This window comes from Artemia sp. Qi Xiang Cuo, chromosome 20, assembly GCF_049724085.1.
Source record: "Artemia sp. Qi Xiang Cuo chromosome 20, ASM4972408v1, whole genome shotgun sequence".
Taxonomy (NCBI): domain Eukaryota; kingdom Metazoa; phylum Arthropoda; class Branchiopoda; order Anostraca; family Artemiidae; genus Artemia; species Artemia sp. Qi Xiang Cuo.
The window spans coordinates 4,157,552-4,175,018 of record NC_142813.1 but is presented as its reverse complement, the minus strand read 5'-3'; the positions used below and the strand labels follow the sequence as shown (position 1 = coordinate 4,175,018).

Sequence of the window (17,467 nt, the reverse complement as noted above, 5' to 3'; positions counted from 1 at the left end):
AATAACCAGGAATCGAACATGTCTATCAGGGGGCCGCTTTATATCACCTTAAGTGGTAGAAATAGTTCGAACCAAAGGACAAGAAGTACTTGATCTGGAAAAACATAAGTAGACTAGATTTAGCTAGATTTAGGGCAAGATAATTTGCATCGAACCAAGCAAAGGTTCTTTCTAGAACAGAATACACTTTCTTGATGAGAGAGGAATCCTAAATTTCTGAACACCCAAGAGTACTATCATCTGCTAATGCAAATAGCACTGGATCTGAAGCTGCATCATTAGGTGGAATAAAATTGTGATCACAAATACCACAGCAGCTTCTTTTAGTTTGTTCGGATACAGTAATAAAAAGATCATTGATGAATAGGAGGAATAAAACAGGTCCATGGGCGTAGGCAGCATATTGTCTAGGGGGGGCAGATATTGTCTAGGGGGGGCAGTCAATAGTGTGATGGAGTTTTATCAACCGCTTTTTCCAAACCATCTACTTTTTCAGCCTTATCTAATTTCAATTTGAAGGTCTAGGGGGGGGGGGGCCGCTGCCCCCTCCCTACGCCCATGAACAGGTCCGAGGATAGACCCTTGAGGGACACCAAAATTAACACGGAATTGATCTTGAAGCTTAGGGTCAATACTGATAGACCTTCCAGATAAATAAGTTTCAAACCAATGATAACTGATTCCCCGTATCCCTATGTCCTCCATTTTGAGAGTAGGAGAGTATGTGATATGCTGTTGAACGCTTTTCTGACATCAAAGAAAATTGCAGCTAGAATTTTACCCTCATCAAGTGCCTTGTGAATGAACTTCAGCAAGGCCATGCAAGCATGTTCTGTTGAGTGTTTAGGGCGAAAACCAAACTGATTGTAATGAATTGTTTCCTATCAAGAAACGACAAAAGTCTAGAGAACATATATTTTTCAATATTTTTACTAAAAGCTGATAAAAGAGAAATTGGTCAATAATTTGAAGGATTATGTCTAGAACCAACCTTAAGGAGAAACACTAATCTGGCAGATTATAGGGCGCTATGAAAAGTTCCATTCAAAAATGATAAGTTAACAAGAATGGTGAGAGGAGATAGAATAGAGGATAGAATTAGCTTATAAGCCTTGGCAGAAGTTTGGCAGGGTCTACAAGAAGACGGTTCTATCGGCTCAAAGACGATTCTATTGACTTCAGACTCAAAAACAAGATCCAAAGCCTTTGCTTTTTGATAAGAAAGACTGAGGCACTTTTAAAAGTCACTAATAGAAGAAGCACTAGCTAAAATATCTTAAGAAATTAATTTCCCAATGGATGCAAAGTAAGAGCAAAATTTATCCATTATGATCTTACAATTAGTTATCTCTACACCCTTACAAATTAATTAATTTGGTAAGTTATTTATTTTGGAATTGGGAAGAAGAACTGTATTTATAAGTTGCCAGGTTTCTCTCATATTCTTGCCGAATTTAGAGAACATCTGGGAGTAATAAATATACTTGGCTTTACGAATTAAGGAATTCAATAAATGTCTATATTTTTTTATACCTTTCAAGATGATGATGAGACTTGGAGGATTTGAATGCCTTCCACAAGTAAGTCTTTCTTTTAGTGCTCTTAAGAAGAGCTGAAGTCTTTTAGTACTCTGAATATCTTATATTATCTTTTTCAGCGATCAATAATTGTATGTTTATTTAGTGATTTATGTATGTATTTTTCCCGAAAACAACGCCATATATTTTTTTTTGTGGGGGGGATTGGCATCCTGGCATTCTTGGCCTAAAAAACCGATCTATATAAGTCATGAGTTTGAGAAAACTCGTTAAAAGCCTTAATTTTGGAAAAAAGGGTCCCATGAGCGACGTCATATTTATGAACACATTTTCAGAGAATATATTGCATCATTTCACTCCAGGAGTGGTCCTATCCTAGAAAATGAGGTTAGCAGCTGGTTTTGTATTAAAACAGGAGTTAAGCGGGGTTGTGTTCTATCCCCCTTTGTATGGATTATTTTGATGGACTTTGTCTTAAGGAGCCCAGAGAAGATATTGGCAAACACGGAAACAAATGGGGAGGAAAAATGTTGCTTGACTTAGATTATGCTGATGGTGTAAGCATCCTAGATGAAATTTTGAGTATAATGAACGAATTTTTCGAGGATTTTTGAATTCAGGGTGCTAGAATAGGCTTAAAAATTAATGTCAAGAGGGCTAAGTGACTAAGGCTAGGAATAAGGGAAGATAAAAAGGTGGCGTTGGGTAACGAAAAGATTGATCAGGTGGATAGTTTCATTTACTTTGGTAGTATTATTAGTAGAGACACTGTATATAAATAATATAATATATTATTTATAATATATAATATATGATATATTATATTTATACACAGTGGTAGAGACGATGGGAGCAGTGAAGACGTTAAAAGTGGAATAGCCAAGGGTCAGAGTGTTTTTTCACAATTAAAAAAAGTTTGGAAGAATAGGAAGATAAGTCTGCAAACCAAGATTAGAATATTGGAAGCTATAGTGATCACAGTGGTCAAATATGGCTGAGAAGCATGGGTGCTCCGAAAAACAGATGAAGATTTGCTAGATGTTTCCCAGAGAAATTGCCGACGGATTGTTCTGAGTACCCGGCTGACTGACCGTATTTCAAATAGTAGACTGTACGGAATCTGTGTTTTAATCCCGTTTTCTAGGGCGATAATGAGAGAAAGGTTGAGATAGCTAGGGCACGTTCTGCGTATGAAGGATGATAGATTGCCGAATATTATCCTTTTCGGCCAATCGTGTAGAGCTAAACAGAAAACAGGTCGTCCACGGTTGGGGTGGGATAATGTCAGAAAGAAAGATTTGAAGGAAATGAGAAGTTCCTGGGAGTGTGTAAAGAGGAAGGCTTGAATAGTTTAGCATGGAGGAGATGCGTGCATAGTTGTGTTAGCCTCAGGCGGCTTGGTGCTGCGGTGAGTTGCTAGTAGTAGTAGTTCTAGTGATCGTATCGCTTTTAGTATCTATGACACAAAAGACACTACAAAAGAAACATAGCTAAATTTAAGATATCAAGTATAATGGGTATATTTACGCAAGCGTTTTAAGCAGTTTGATGGTGCCTAGAGGACAAATTACGAACCTAAACCATTAAATGTGAACACAGCTTATCACAGCTTAGGTAAAGGGTATTGATAAGATGTCTGAATTAATACTAAACGAATTTGAAGAACAAAGAAACATACGGTTAGAATACTTATGACAAAGGGGAAAATGATGTAATTTTTACTTTTTGAAAGAATATAAATCCCACGTCACGTAATTTACGTCATTTGTCTCCTGAAGGGACTCAGTCTAGGCCAAATGCCCCAAAAAGTCGGTAAGACAGATCCCAAACTCCTACCCAGGCTCTCCCAATCCATCCCAATCTTCAATACTAACCAGCTATTCCAATTCTTCCTACCTCCTCCTCATCTTTGTTTCTACCCATAAGCGCAAACACATCCTCCTTCCCCGAAGGCTCTTTTGTCCTATCACACTGTTGAGCTAACAGATACCAATTTCCTTAAATTTTACTGTCCACCATTGCAGACTGAATTTTCAATTTATTCATTAGTCTTTTTATTATCAGTTCTTTTTTTTCTTCTACTTTTCTTCAATTTTCCAGTCACGCAAAATAAATCATAATCAAATGTGAATTGGACTCTAGTGCATGCTACATCAGACTGAATTTTTATATGGTAGTTCATTTCGCATCTTTCACCTCTTTTAGTTTTCTTTGCTTCTGCCAAGGAAATAAGTAAATTGTCACTAAATGGAACATCAATCCCTCACTGGATTTTTCACGCTGGACTATATTTTCTTGAACTTTTCGAGGGAACCTATGCATCCCAAATTTATCTTCAATCACAAGGTTTTAGCTTTATCATTTTCTAAAATGTGACATGAAAAAATACGAATTTTAGAAACATTTTTTTACTCGGAACTGGAGTTTCATGTTTCCCATTTTTTAGACAGGGCGGTCCCATCTGTTCATTTCACCAATGGCCCCGAGTGGGATGGCAAGAGATCGCAAGAAAGCATTTAGAGAAATTTGGATCTCTATAGTAAGGGGTACAGGACGAAGCTTTAAATAGGGGTGGAGGGGGCGTATGCAGCTGTCTTGAGCTCAGATGATGCTGCACTGACTTGGTTGTATTAGTAGTACTGCATAATAATATTCTAGACGAACTTTATAAACCGAAAACACAAATCGATAAAACAAAAAGGATTTAATGAAAAGTTTTTACAACAAGATAAAAATTGATATAGTTTAGTAAATAAAGAAATTTCACTGGTAATTATAGTTTTTATTATTAAAAACAGATTATAACTGCAACTTAGAACAAAATACTGTTGGTATTGATCGCGGGGTCCTTTAATGGTAGCCTACTCAATCATTAGGCTATTTATAGCTTTATTAAAAGGCACGTGCACCCATAAGCTGAATTTTAGGGTGAGAGGGGTGCTATGAAGAATACTTTTCATCCTCGAATCGTCGGTGCTATACGATATTACACGCTATATGCTATAAGATATAGGTGAGAGGGGTGCTATTGTATTATAAAAGAATACTTTTCATCCTCGAATATCCGTATATACTTTATTCACACGATTTTCCCTTTAAACATGTAAATGGCCGGGGGGGGGGGGAATGAAAATATCAAAGAAACTTACATTAAAATACGAATATTAAAACTAAAATTCAACCATTCCTGGTTGAACTCACCTGAAAGTAAGGATGCTATTAGTAAGGACTAGTAAGGACTATTTTAAGGACTATTCTAAGGATAGTAAGGACTATTTTAAAAAATTTTAGTTTTCATAGTCGTATTTTAATGTGAGCTTCGTTTTACTTTTTCTTTGTTTTGGTGAGGATATTGGGTCGAAATATTAATTTAGGGTAAAGGTTCCACTGTCTTAAGCAAGTCTCTACTTGCTTAAGAACCTTTGTGGAACAAAGGTTCCACAAGTCTCTACTTGTTGTTTGTATTTAGAAAAAGGGATACTATTCAAAATATTTAACGATTTTGAATATATGTAAACATTCTACTAAAAAATATCCACTTTCAAAAAACATATTTATGCTCAGTTTTGCAAAAAACATATTTATGCTGACTAATGCTAAATTTTGGCACACCATTCTGAATTTGTTTCAAGCGATAACGACTAAGGGATGTTACTATTTGGATTTCACCTGGTATGTCTGATTCATAGCGAAATTTCCTGAAGTTACCCTTGAAAATATCTTAAAAAAAGTCTCACTGAAGTCTCTCTTTTGATAGCCTATCTTAAAAATAATACTAAAAGTATATTTTTACTTGTGCCTCTACAGAGAATTTTATTTATTCTGAACACAACCTTACCGGCCAAAGAAACAAATTTTTCAGCTCTGAACCAAGACAGGAGCCTTCTGAAAATTACCCAGTAAGAAGGCGAGGTATATATTCCTGTCTGAAAATAGTTAAAAGCACAAAGGACAGTGAAAATTAGACTTGATAGTTCGAAACAGATAAGCGGAAATGTACACAACCAAATTTATATCTTGAAAAAATAAGAAAAATGTGGCGTTCAATTATAATTAAAAGGACTTCCATAATGAAGTTTTTCATAGCAGCAGCTCCATATTAGAGGAAAAAAAGGGGTTCAAATATATGGCACATATGGCACCAAACGGCACCATACGGTTTAAGGCACCATAAACCATATGGCATAGACATATGGCATCAAACGGTTTAAGACGGTGTGCTTCTCTTTCGGAGCCAACAGCCATTTAATGTTTGAATTTTCCCAGACAATAGCACTGTCAAATATAACTAAGTAGTTTTGCTCATTTCAATAGACTGGGCTGGAGGAGGCTCAGGTGGATTGATCCTACACTGAGTTGTTTGTAGTATTAGTAGTGTACAATAATATTCTAGACAAACTTTATAACCCAAAAACACAAATAGCAAAAACAAAAAAAGATTTAATAAACACTGCTTACAACAAGCTAAAAATTGATATAATTTAGTAAATAAAATGCAAATTCACTGGCAGTTCTAGTTTTATTAACTGTTTAACTGTTTATTTGAAAATCAACATAACAAAAAACATATACCCTCAACAGAGAGATTACAACTGTAACTTAGAACAAAATACTTCTCCTACTGATCGTAGAGTCCTTCAATGTTACCCTACTCGGGGTTAAAAAAATCGTCCAAATTTGATTCAGAAATAATAATTGTTATTTATATTTACCTTACCGTCGAAAGTTAATTACGAAAAATATAACTCAGAAACTTCGCAAAGACCTTGAAACGCTAACTTGTTTCCTAACTAGTTTTGTTCATTTATTTTTAACCTTCCGTGTGGCCGTCCTAGGCGAGTTGTTAGCGCTCCGGACTTGAAAGCCTGAGGTCAGGGGTTCGAGTCCTGGTGTAGCTGGTTATTCGGTTTGAAACAAGGGTCAGCAGTGTGACTTCCTAAGCTCAGCTAAAGTCGATCATGCAATAAATGGGTACCGGGAGAATCTGGAAGAGAAACACGGGAAGCGTCGGATAATTTGCCCCCAACCGCGCATTATACTCCCGGCCGAAGGTATTGAATCGGGAGATCTATACTTGCACAACTCAGACCATTGGTCAGCATCCAAAAAAAGTTTCAAGTTTTAAGTTCCGTGTGGCAAAACTGGCAAAAATGCTTAATTGCCCATACACTTCTTCGTTTTGGAACACCGAAAAGAAAAATCTTAGAAAATAATAGTTTTCAGGTGAGAATACACCTAAGATGAGCCAAAGGGTTGTGGCAGTTTTAGGGATTAATAAAGGGGGCATTTGCCCCAGACACAGAAATTTTAGGAGCTCCATATTTCAAATAAATAAATCTACTGGTTGTGATCATTTTGTAATTTTTGAACAAATGGAAGGTCGAACAGGGATAAGTCCTTTTATTAGCTAGTGAAAACAGATGCAAAAGCTCCGGATATTTTGATCAGATACAACAGTGATCATCAGCAGATAAATGACCACTGTTGCTGATGAAATCTGCTGATGACGATCGCTACTGTATGTGATCGAAATATCCAGAGGTTTTTGTATCTGTTTTCACTGTCTACTAATACGACTTATCCCTATTTGAAATTTTATTTGTTCGTCATAGAAAGGCAGTGTGGTCTTCGAAAAAAGAAAGAACAAAAATACCTATGTTGTTTTGAAAGAAAATTTTTATTAGATCAAAGTATATTTGCTAGAGATTGTTAAATAATAAGGTATTTGTTAATTAAACGAAACACACTCAAGAATTATGCTTAGGTTAGACCTGAAAAGACTGATTTCATAGCCACGAAGACAAGGGACAGAATAGATGGGAAACATATACTATTTATTTGCACATTAGAGAGAGAGGTGGGGGGGGGGAGTAAATTATTTAGACAGTGTGAAGTTAGAAAAGGATTCTTACTTCATAGTATGCAGAATAATTACAGCTAAAACATTTTGCTATAATTTAACCCCCCCCCCCTAATGTGCAAATATATAACCCAAATTATATTTTTCCCATCTATTCTGTCACTTGTCTTTGTGGCTAAGAAACCTGTTTTCTCAGATCTAACGTAAGCGTATTTCTTGAGTGTCTTTTATTTAATTAACGATTACCAATCATAATAAATAAAATAAATAAATAAAAATGATTAATAATAATCATATAATTTAAATAATTAATAAAAAATAATCAACAATAAGTTATTAATTAATTTCTAAATTGAAAACAATTTTCTTAATCGAATGAAAATTTGTTAAAATTTGGCCTGAAAATTTTGCAGGAGAAATGGGAAGGGGGGGGGAGCGTTAATTAAGATTTTGCCACGAGCGCAAATTATTTTCCTGTGGTCCTGCAGTTTTAATATTACAACGCAAGATAATAATTTTGCTATCGTTCGATAGCTGAGATTCAAGTTTATCCATCTACCGAGTTAGATTCTTGATACACAATTAATTTAAGAGTGAAAAATGCGTTGAAAAGGTTTTCTTCAGATGTGGGATTTTCCTATTTTCTTATCGAGTTAAATCATTCTCAAGGAAAAAGTCTTAATAATATGTTTTGGCTCAATAAATGGATAGATGTAAAAGCAATGAATCCTATTATATAAATATCGTGTCCTTTCGGTACAATACAGCTGTAGGGTTGTCGCACAGCAACACTTTTTGCAGAGAATATAAACATCAGCAGTCTACTTTTTTTAGAGCATAATAATATCGAAAAATCTAGCGGCATTAAAAAAGGAATACAAATTTAAACAATAATTGATAACCCTCCTAAAATGATTCTAATTTGCGCAACCTAATATTAATTTACAAAATACTCCATTTTTATTGGTTGAACAGAAAAATCACTCATCAACGGCAATTTGGCCCATGGGTTTTAGGTCTTTGGAAACTTCAAAAAGGCAACCTGTTGCGGCAACAATTTCTGCCATTTCGACACCCTCTGCGATCTCAGTCAAAATAAGTCCCTTCATCTTGTCTACTTCAAAGACACACTGTAAGAAAAAAGTTTTTAAAATAAAATTAAAACGGCAACATTGTAATTAAAATATTCCGATTATAATCAATTTAAAAAAAACAGATTTTACCTTTTTTATGTGAAAATTAACTGTGCCATTTTAATAAAAAATATACGACCCTTGACCGTCATAAGTACTTTTGAGGTAAAAATAGAAAAAAGAAACAAACAAGAAAATACCCCTATTCTGATTCAGTTTCTGTGATACGCCGGTGTCGGGCGCTTTCATTCCACACGATTGATTGTCCCCCCTCAACCCCCCATTCCGTCCCTCTCGTAGCCACGTTTTAAAAGAAAGAGGGCCTGTGGCTCCTGAGACAAACTAGTTGAGCCAGTGTTCCTGTCAACTAGCGCCACCAGGTGCACCACAACACTAGAATACCAGGAACACGCGTACACCGTCCGCCCTTACTTTAACCATGTTTTTGGAGAAAAGTGGGACTGTGAAACCTCGGATAACCAAACAGAGACATAGAATTTCTAGGGGGAGGGGTTCATGTTCCTCGGGGTGTGGTGCATTGAAAATAAACAAACAATTGACAACATGGAATATTGTCTCTAATTCAAAGACCCTATTTGGAGATACCACAACAATAATTTAAACTGAAATGCAACTGAAAGGAAGACAATTCCCACAAAATTATTTCAAATTTTTCAAAAGCACAAAAGTTGCTATACGTAATAAAAACAATTATCGAAGTTAAAGGAATTTCTGAAAAATATATAGAAAAATATGGAGTGTAAAAAAATTGTACTGTACCATCTGAAATTTTCAGAGAATTTTACACTTAGATAGATGAAAAGATATATCAGAATTGAGAGATGGGGTAGGTGTTAATGAATATATATTAATTATGAACATATTAATACATGCCCTTTAGTTTTGGATAACCTTAACATAATTTAGACGAGAACTTCAACTATAACTTGAGCGGTTTGTAATAACTGTCATTTTACCAGAATTTGCCTTATTCTGTATTCACGGCGCCAGGTACTTAATGGTAACTGATGCGCCGCTATTAATTTGCCATATTTACCGAAATAATTTATCGAAAACTCGTTCCGAAACCTTGAGGTTTTAAATACCCGTTGAACCTTCTTCTGAAGGAGTCAGCAGAGGGATTTTCAGGAATAATATCCCCAGGAACATGGTGCAACGCCAGATGAAGCTGTTTCTCAAGTACTCTGCTCTTGGCGTGTCCTCCTTTAGATAACTGGACCGAGTTGTGTGCCTTCGCGTCTGCTTTGATGGCTGACAGTTTGAGACTAAATGTTATGCTCCACCCCATTAGATCGGCTTTCAGCGTGGATTCGGTTATCCTGAGGCACTTTCTGCTGTTGCCAACATGCTCATTGAATCTGGTGCTTCAGGTCTTCTCCGTTTCTTGGGGGACTTGCTGTTAGTCAAGATTTCGACTCCTTTATCCATGCGGCAATGCTCCTCCTTGCTGCAAAATGGGATTAATGCACCATTAACGCTTTTCCTGACATGTATTCTTGCCTCCAAATCCGTCTTAGGATCTGATTTTAACCCTAAGGAGCCGATCCCCTGGGCTAGAAGATTTTTCGTCCGAAGAAGAGCCCACCAAGGCGCATTTTCTTCTCCCATTCTATTTAACAACTATGCTGTTGATCACCAAGAAAAATCTCCATTTTCCTGCATTTTTAATGGTATCAAGGTGTCATATGCTACTGATATCCTTAATATCAGCTGAACTACTCAACGACTTTCTAAAATTTTTAAAAACCTACAAGATGAATACCTATACCTTGGTCATACCTTGGTCATAAATAGACAATGGTCTATTACACCATAAGTCACAATGGTCTATACCTTGGTCATAAATTAAACACTGAAAAGTGTTGGAACGCTTCGAAATGAAAGGAACCGGGAGGAACAACACCAGGAATTGGGAGTTCCTCGTTTTCAACTGGCGTGCAAGCAGCTCCGTCCCATCTGTGACTGTGACTCTTGATCCCTCTATGGCTCGGCCAGTTAAAAGTATCCCCTATCTTGGCCTCACCATCTGTTCAACTCTCTCACATCCGAGAACTTCTGATAAGCCTTATTTCTCGTAGAATTGTCAATGCAAATGCATCCATAATTACTGCGAAATTGCGTTTCAACCCACACATTCTGGCATTTCATTTTAATTCATTTGTTCTTCCCCGTATTCCTAGCCAAGTGGATTGGTGCGCTGGATTTAGGATCCTTTGTCCGAGAGGACGAGGGTTCGAATCCTATTGTACTCAATTACTGTCAGTGGCGTGACTCTGTAAGCTCAGCCAGAGTCGACCCATCCATAAATGGGTACCTGGAGAAATCTGGGGAAGGTGAACAGGAAAGGTATGTGAAAGCACAGGATGGTTGGCCCCCAATTGCACTTCCTGGCTGAAGGGCCAAGAAAAGGGGATCAGCACCGCCGGTAGGGCCTGTAATGTCCAATGCCGTATTCTTTACTTTTTTTTACCTTACATTCAATGTGTTGTCCCTTTTTGGGAGATTATTACCTAGTCCAATATAAGAAAAATCCGTTCAAATTTCTTCAGGTTCGCTAAGCACCAACTTCAATTCCCTCCATGGTCACGAAATTCTGGGATAGTTCAGAGGTTTGTAGTAGCTAATCCTGAGATAGCTGTATTTTGAATAAACTGGGAACGCCACGCAAAGACAGTTAAACATCAGTAACGCGTCATGTTTATTTTAGAATTATAAGTTTATATATAATATATTTAAAAAGAAAAAATCTTTGTTTGTTGTTCATGTCAGCGCAGCGTATAATCGTTTGATACTGAATTTTTTTTTTTTTTTTTTTTTAGTGTTTTTCTTTTCCTCCATTGTTTGCAGTGTTACTGTAAATGCATAAAGAGTTTTTCAATAAATATGTATACATATATATATATATATATATATATATATATATATATATATATATATATATATATATATATATATATATATATATATATATATATATATATATATATATATATATATATATATATATATATATATATACAAAAATATCTCAAAAATATCAAAAATATAGACAAAAATATCTCAAAAATGAGCCCCTTACCTTTTCGGTAATAATCATATCAACGCACCGCTGTCCTGTCAAAGGCAGGGTACACTCATCTAGTATTTTATGAGCGCCTCCTTTAGCTGTGTGTTCCATAGCAACAACGACCTTTGTTCCTGGAGCTGCAACTAAGTCCATAGCTCCGCCCATTCCTTTCACCAGCTTCCCCTAAAGAAATAGTTTTATCTTAATGATGGGTGCAAAGGGTTAAGGGTTACAAAGGGCCAGACGCAATAACCACTCTGAGTATTTCCAGTTTTGTAGCCCACTAAAACTATCAAAGTGATCACGGCGCTAAAGAATCAAGAATAGCCAGGGGAGGACAACCTTCGTTTTTTCAAAATTAAGCGAAAGAAAAAAAAAGAAATGGTGGTGTTTAGACCCTCTGTTTGACTAGAGGTGAGCAATATCAAGGACTAGGGGAAAACTAGTCCTTATTTTAAGCGGAAAACTAACTAATGGTTAATCTAATATTTCATAGACCGAAAACACCATAATTTTGTAGGTTTCATATTCACATTATCTACCTGTTTTCAGTAATTTATCTACCTGTCCTCCCCAAGCCAAGAAAACACCACAGATGTGCATATTAGAATGCTTTCCTTTAAGAACATTCGACTATTTATGGACCTATCAGTCAAACGAAATACTGGATACGCTATTAAATGGACATCCATGTTATTAAAAAAAAACATATTAGGTCAGACTGCTCAAGCCATTAAGAGGGAATAGAGGGACAAATCATCAAGACATGGGTTCAAAATTATCCTTTGCGTTTGAGGGGGGGATAGTAACAAAAAGTAAATAAAAGGGATATTATTAAATGCGATGTATAGTAGTCGGGAATTCGTATAGCTATCTAATGTATATATATATATATATATATAAAAAAATATATATATATATATATATATATATATATATATATATATATATATATATATATATATATATATATATATATAAATATATATATATATATATATATATATATATATATATATATATACATATATACATATATATATAATATATATATACATATATATATATATATATATATATATACATATATATACATATACATATATATACATATATATATATATATATATATATACATATATATATATATATATATATATATATATACATATATATATATATATATATATATATATATATATATATATATATATATATATATATATATATATATATATATATATATATATATATATATATATATATATATATATATATATATATATATATATATATATATATTCACCGGTAGATGTCCGAAACACCTTTTTTTCTTCTCGGATTTAGTCACCATTGCCAGTCAATTTTTTCAATTTAATGCAAGGTTTGATAATAGGAGGGTAGATTAGATTAGATTAGGTGAGACAAGATTAGGTTCGTTAAGGTTAGCTTAAGTTATGTTTTTAACCGATTTCTGATATTTAGAACCAAATTAAACCTAACCTAATATAATTTAACCTAACCCAATCTAAACACATAACATAATCTAACATAACCTAACTTTAATTTTTACCATCATAGGTTGCACAAGACTGAAAAAGCTGACTCGCAAAGCTAATTGAACCCAAGCAGAGAAAAAGGAATTTCGAACAATCACCGGCGAATGTCGACATTTCGGACTAAATTTCGGACATAGGTTTCGGACTATTATAAATAACTAGATTTCGGACATAGGTACATCGAATTCAACTTGGGAGGTTAATAATCCTAGAGAACTGTGTCCGATATAAATCTCATTACTTCAACACTAACCTGTAGCGACGGATAAATGAAGAAATGAATAATATAATTAGAGATCTTAGTTGTTAATTACAAGTCACAAAAGATACTAACTAAAAATGGTGAAAATCTTCTTTTCCCAATTTCCATTGAGGGATATGGGTCTAGCCCCCCCCCCCCGCGGAAACACCTGTCGCAAAAAAAACATATTCCTCCTGGATAATTCTCTCCCCCCTCCCATATTCCCCCTGAATAATTTCGGATGTTCATTAGAAGGAAAAATGAAACTTCTAGTTACCTATAGTAAAGAGCCGTAAGGGTTCAATGCATTATTCTTTTCCCCTGAGGCACTTCATATGGAAGCGGTCGTTACACAAACTTTGGAGGGGCTCATTGGATTGCAAATTAAAAGCTGTAGTGCGTTTTTAAGTAAAAAGCGATTTGAGGACAGCAAGCCACCACCCACACCATTTATTTCCCAAATGCACTCGTCAAAATTTTGAGAAACCCATTTTGTTCAAAATAGTCCAAAGGTCCAACAGCCATGCATACGAGTTTGAGAACCCCCGTTCCAGCCCTCAGGACAAGGGCTGTAAGCTATGCAAGTTGGCCATTGTTAAGATATAAGGTTTTTAAGGTAAGGGTCGGAATATAAACATTAGCGGGGGCTCATTTCAATTAGAAATCGAAAGTTCTCGAGCTCGTAGGCTAAAAAGTGATCGGAGCGCAAACCACCTCCTCACATGCTTTTTTTTACCGAAATGTATTTGATCAAAATTTTAAGCCGTTTTGTTCAAATTAGTCCAAAGATTAAATAATTGCCTCCAGGGTTGAGACCTCCCCCCCCGCTCGCGTAGCCCCGGTGCAAGGAATTTTAGCTATGCAAATTGATCATTGTTAACATACAAGGTTGTTTTTTTTAGTAAGAAAAGAGGGCCTGTTTGGCCCTGGCTCTCTAAAAAAGGCTTGGAGTATTAAGGTGAAAATTTAAGGAAATGTTGAGAGGGATGCCAAACACAATCAAAACACACTTTGATCTTGCTGGTGGTGAAAAGAGAATATCTGCAATATCTAAGCAACGGCTGATAGTATTAGGTTGAAATTTTCAAAGTATGTAGAGTGGGAGTTGAAGATAGATTGGAGAGCAACCAGCCCCTCCCCCTTGTACTTGTTATGTGTTCTCTCTCCTTAACAAAGTTCAAAATTTTTTACTGTAATTTTGTTCAAACTAGTCAAAAGATCTAATAGCCAGGGATGGGGGCAAATGCCTCAAAGCGTGCATTTTAACACTAAAATACTCTAACTCTCATTGAGAATTAAGATAAATACAAAGTTAGCACTAAGAAACGGGCGGGGGGGGGGAGGGTGAAAGACAAAAATTTGTATACATCCCCTCTTGATTTCTGGGAACATTCCTAGTTTCCACTGTTATTATCAAAGTAAAGAGTAGCATCAAATCCCAAAATGAGCCAAATTTATTCCGTAAACGAGGGAGGCCGCGCCTTCCTCATCCCCAATCTCCCCCTCATGGTTTTAGAAACTTCGGATGATGCTCATTCGATCGGAAATTTAGAGTTCTAGTATTTTTTTTGTAAGTCGAAAGTGATTGGAGACCAACCAGGTTTCCTAAAACTGCTTCTGATATCTGGTCTTTTTGTTATCCCTTAGGACATCTGATCGAAATTTTGAGGTGTCTCTTTTGTACTTTCTCTGTGGCTGCTCAATTTTGCGTATGGGAAATTTTCTACGGGGGGATTTTCCGAGGAGATTTTTCGCAGAAGGGAGATTTTTGGCGGGAGGGATTTTTCGGGGAAAATACTGACTCCCGTGGGATGTAACACTTGGCTTTCTGACTAATCGGGGACGAGCGATGAACACGAGCTATTCATCTCATTGAAATTAATCTACGACTTTTTTAGCTCCAAACCGCTTCGTAACTAAACCCTTCCAGACGATGAAAAAAATACGTCTGGGAAAGGAGATGATTCTAAGCCAGGTGCAGTTTCTTAACCTTGGTTAAGAGGCGTGAGAAACTTCACAACGGAAAAGGGGGACAAAAGTTAAAGAGAAAGGGGATATTATGAAAATAACATCGTCCTACTGGTCAGAACACCAAGAAAGAAACAAAATACACAAAGTGAAACTCTAAATCTTAAACTTTATAATCCTTCTTATCTCCCATCTACAGTCAGTTTCCAAACTGTGGACTACCAATCCTACTTCGCTGAGGATGAACTGCCATTCAACGTCTCTCCAGTACAGAACCACTAGAATAATTGGATGCAGAATCATCGCCAATAGGTTTGGGTATGGAAAAAGTAAGTCCAAAGAATTAGCAGACGATAATATTTACTAAATATAGTGCCATCTATATTAGTCTACATTAGATGGCAGGCCAGGGCTTGGCCTGCCATCTGAGAGTGAAATGCATTTACGAAACCATCCACAAACAACAAACGATAAAATCGTATGGTTTCTAAGTCATTCAATTATAAGAGACATGTAGCACACCTGAAGAAGAAAACTCCCCTAGGAGTTTCCCTTAGGAATAGTTTAAAATTAAATAGCAAGAAATTCAAAGGGTCAAAGGTGGTGTGCAGTGTGTGCCTGTGGTGGTGCAGTGGGTTTAAGCGTCGTTAATCTGATACAATACAAAAAAATACAGGGGTATGAGGTACAAATCTGAGGGAAACCTGAAGAGATTTCTTCTGGGTCCCAATCCATGGGATAGTCAAATAAGCAACGAATGCCAATCTCAACTAAAGATGAAGATTGGGTATTGGCTAGGAGATACAGGCTTGGGGGGAATAGGTACTAACTGTAAAGGGAGAGAGCATCACCCAGGGACCGTAGTTTGGAAAAACTAGGCCTTAGTAAGGTAATCGTCATTGGCAATGAAAGACCAAAACTATTTGTAGGTTGAGGGACTGACTCCTCCCCACCCTCAATCGGGGAGGCCAAAGCCTCAAAAAATGGATAGGACTGGCCTCCAGTCCCTTCCTAGGCTCTCCCAATACTCCCAAATATTTGACATTTCCATTTGACTTTTCCAATTGAATCCAACTACCAATTGTGGTAATTGGCTCCAATTACTCCAATTGACTCCATTGACCAATTACTCCATTGACTCCAATACCAACTGTGGTCTTTCCAATTCTGGCTTATGCTTATCTCTGTTTTCCGTAAAGAAGGTAGAACCCCACCCACCCAATCTAAGATCTTCTCCTTTTATGCAGTTGTAAATTAAAAAAAAATGATTCCCGTAAAATATCACCGTTTATATTATTACGCCAACTCGTATATATGTTTTTTTTCCGTAAGCCTCCCCCCACCAAAAAATCCTTTTGTAAACCCCCCCCCCCCCACAAGCCCCTAAAAAATACAGGATACGGCACTGCCTAAAACACCGAAGCATTTTCATTCGGGACTGAAATATCACTTGTTTCATGATCTAAACCGAGTAGCCTCGCTATTGCTGAATTCCCATATTGCCTGCGGGTTGCTATTCCCACCCCCACCCCCATTTTCACCGAAGTTTACCAAAACCTCGTCCTTGGAACCTCCATGGGAGGTCATTTTACCTACCAAAACAACTTGTAACAAAGACTCAATAATTCCTCCCGATAAACACTCTACTCTTTTTCCAACCTCGAAAACAAATAACTTCCTAAATTCTCTCACAATAATTACCTTCCTGATAATCAATTAACCGAGATTGCGTTCACTTATTACCTGATTAGCATAATCCCCATAGGCTATGCCTACAAATTCTCCTTAATTACGAGTCCAACATAGCAATTACTTAAGAAACTGTTCCTAGAATTTGTCCAGATAACCAAAAATAAAGATTTTATTTCGTGGGTATTTGAGTAGTGGCGATTTTTAAAGGTTAAACTAGACTAAATCGTCAGAAACAAGGATAATGAACAGCTACCACCACTCTACGGTATCCGTAGGCGTGCAACCGTAGCGGAAAGTAGAAAAATGCAACAATAGTATTATTGGCTAAACTCGTAGTCTAAAACCTCGAAAAATCCTTGCAGCTTTAAAATCTAAGAAATTAAGGTAC

At 36.3% G+C, this 17,467-nt stretch overlaps 1 protein-coding gene across 1 annotated transcript in view; it reads right to left on the bottom strand.

The window, feature by feature from the left end:
* Positions 1-4,223: 4,223 nt before the first annotated feature.
* The window catches only part of SCOT (Succinyl-CoA:3-ketoacid CoA transferase), an 81,270-nt gene continuing 68,026 nt past the window's right edge, over positions 4,224-17,467 (bottom strand). Inside the window, exons 10-11 of the mRNA XM_089106450.1 lie at positions 11,632-11,802; positions 4,224-8,528 (exon numbers count right to left, since the gene is read on the bottom strand). Coding sequence (XP_088962576.1) covers positions 8,379-8,528; positions 11,632-11,802 — 321 coding nt within the window. The 3' untranslated portion in view covers positions 4,224-8,378. The remainder of the gene's footprint in view (positions 8,529-11,631; positions 11,803-17,467) is intronic.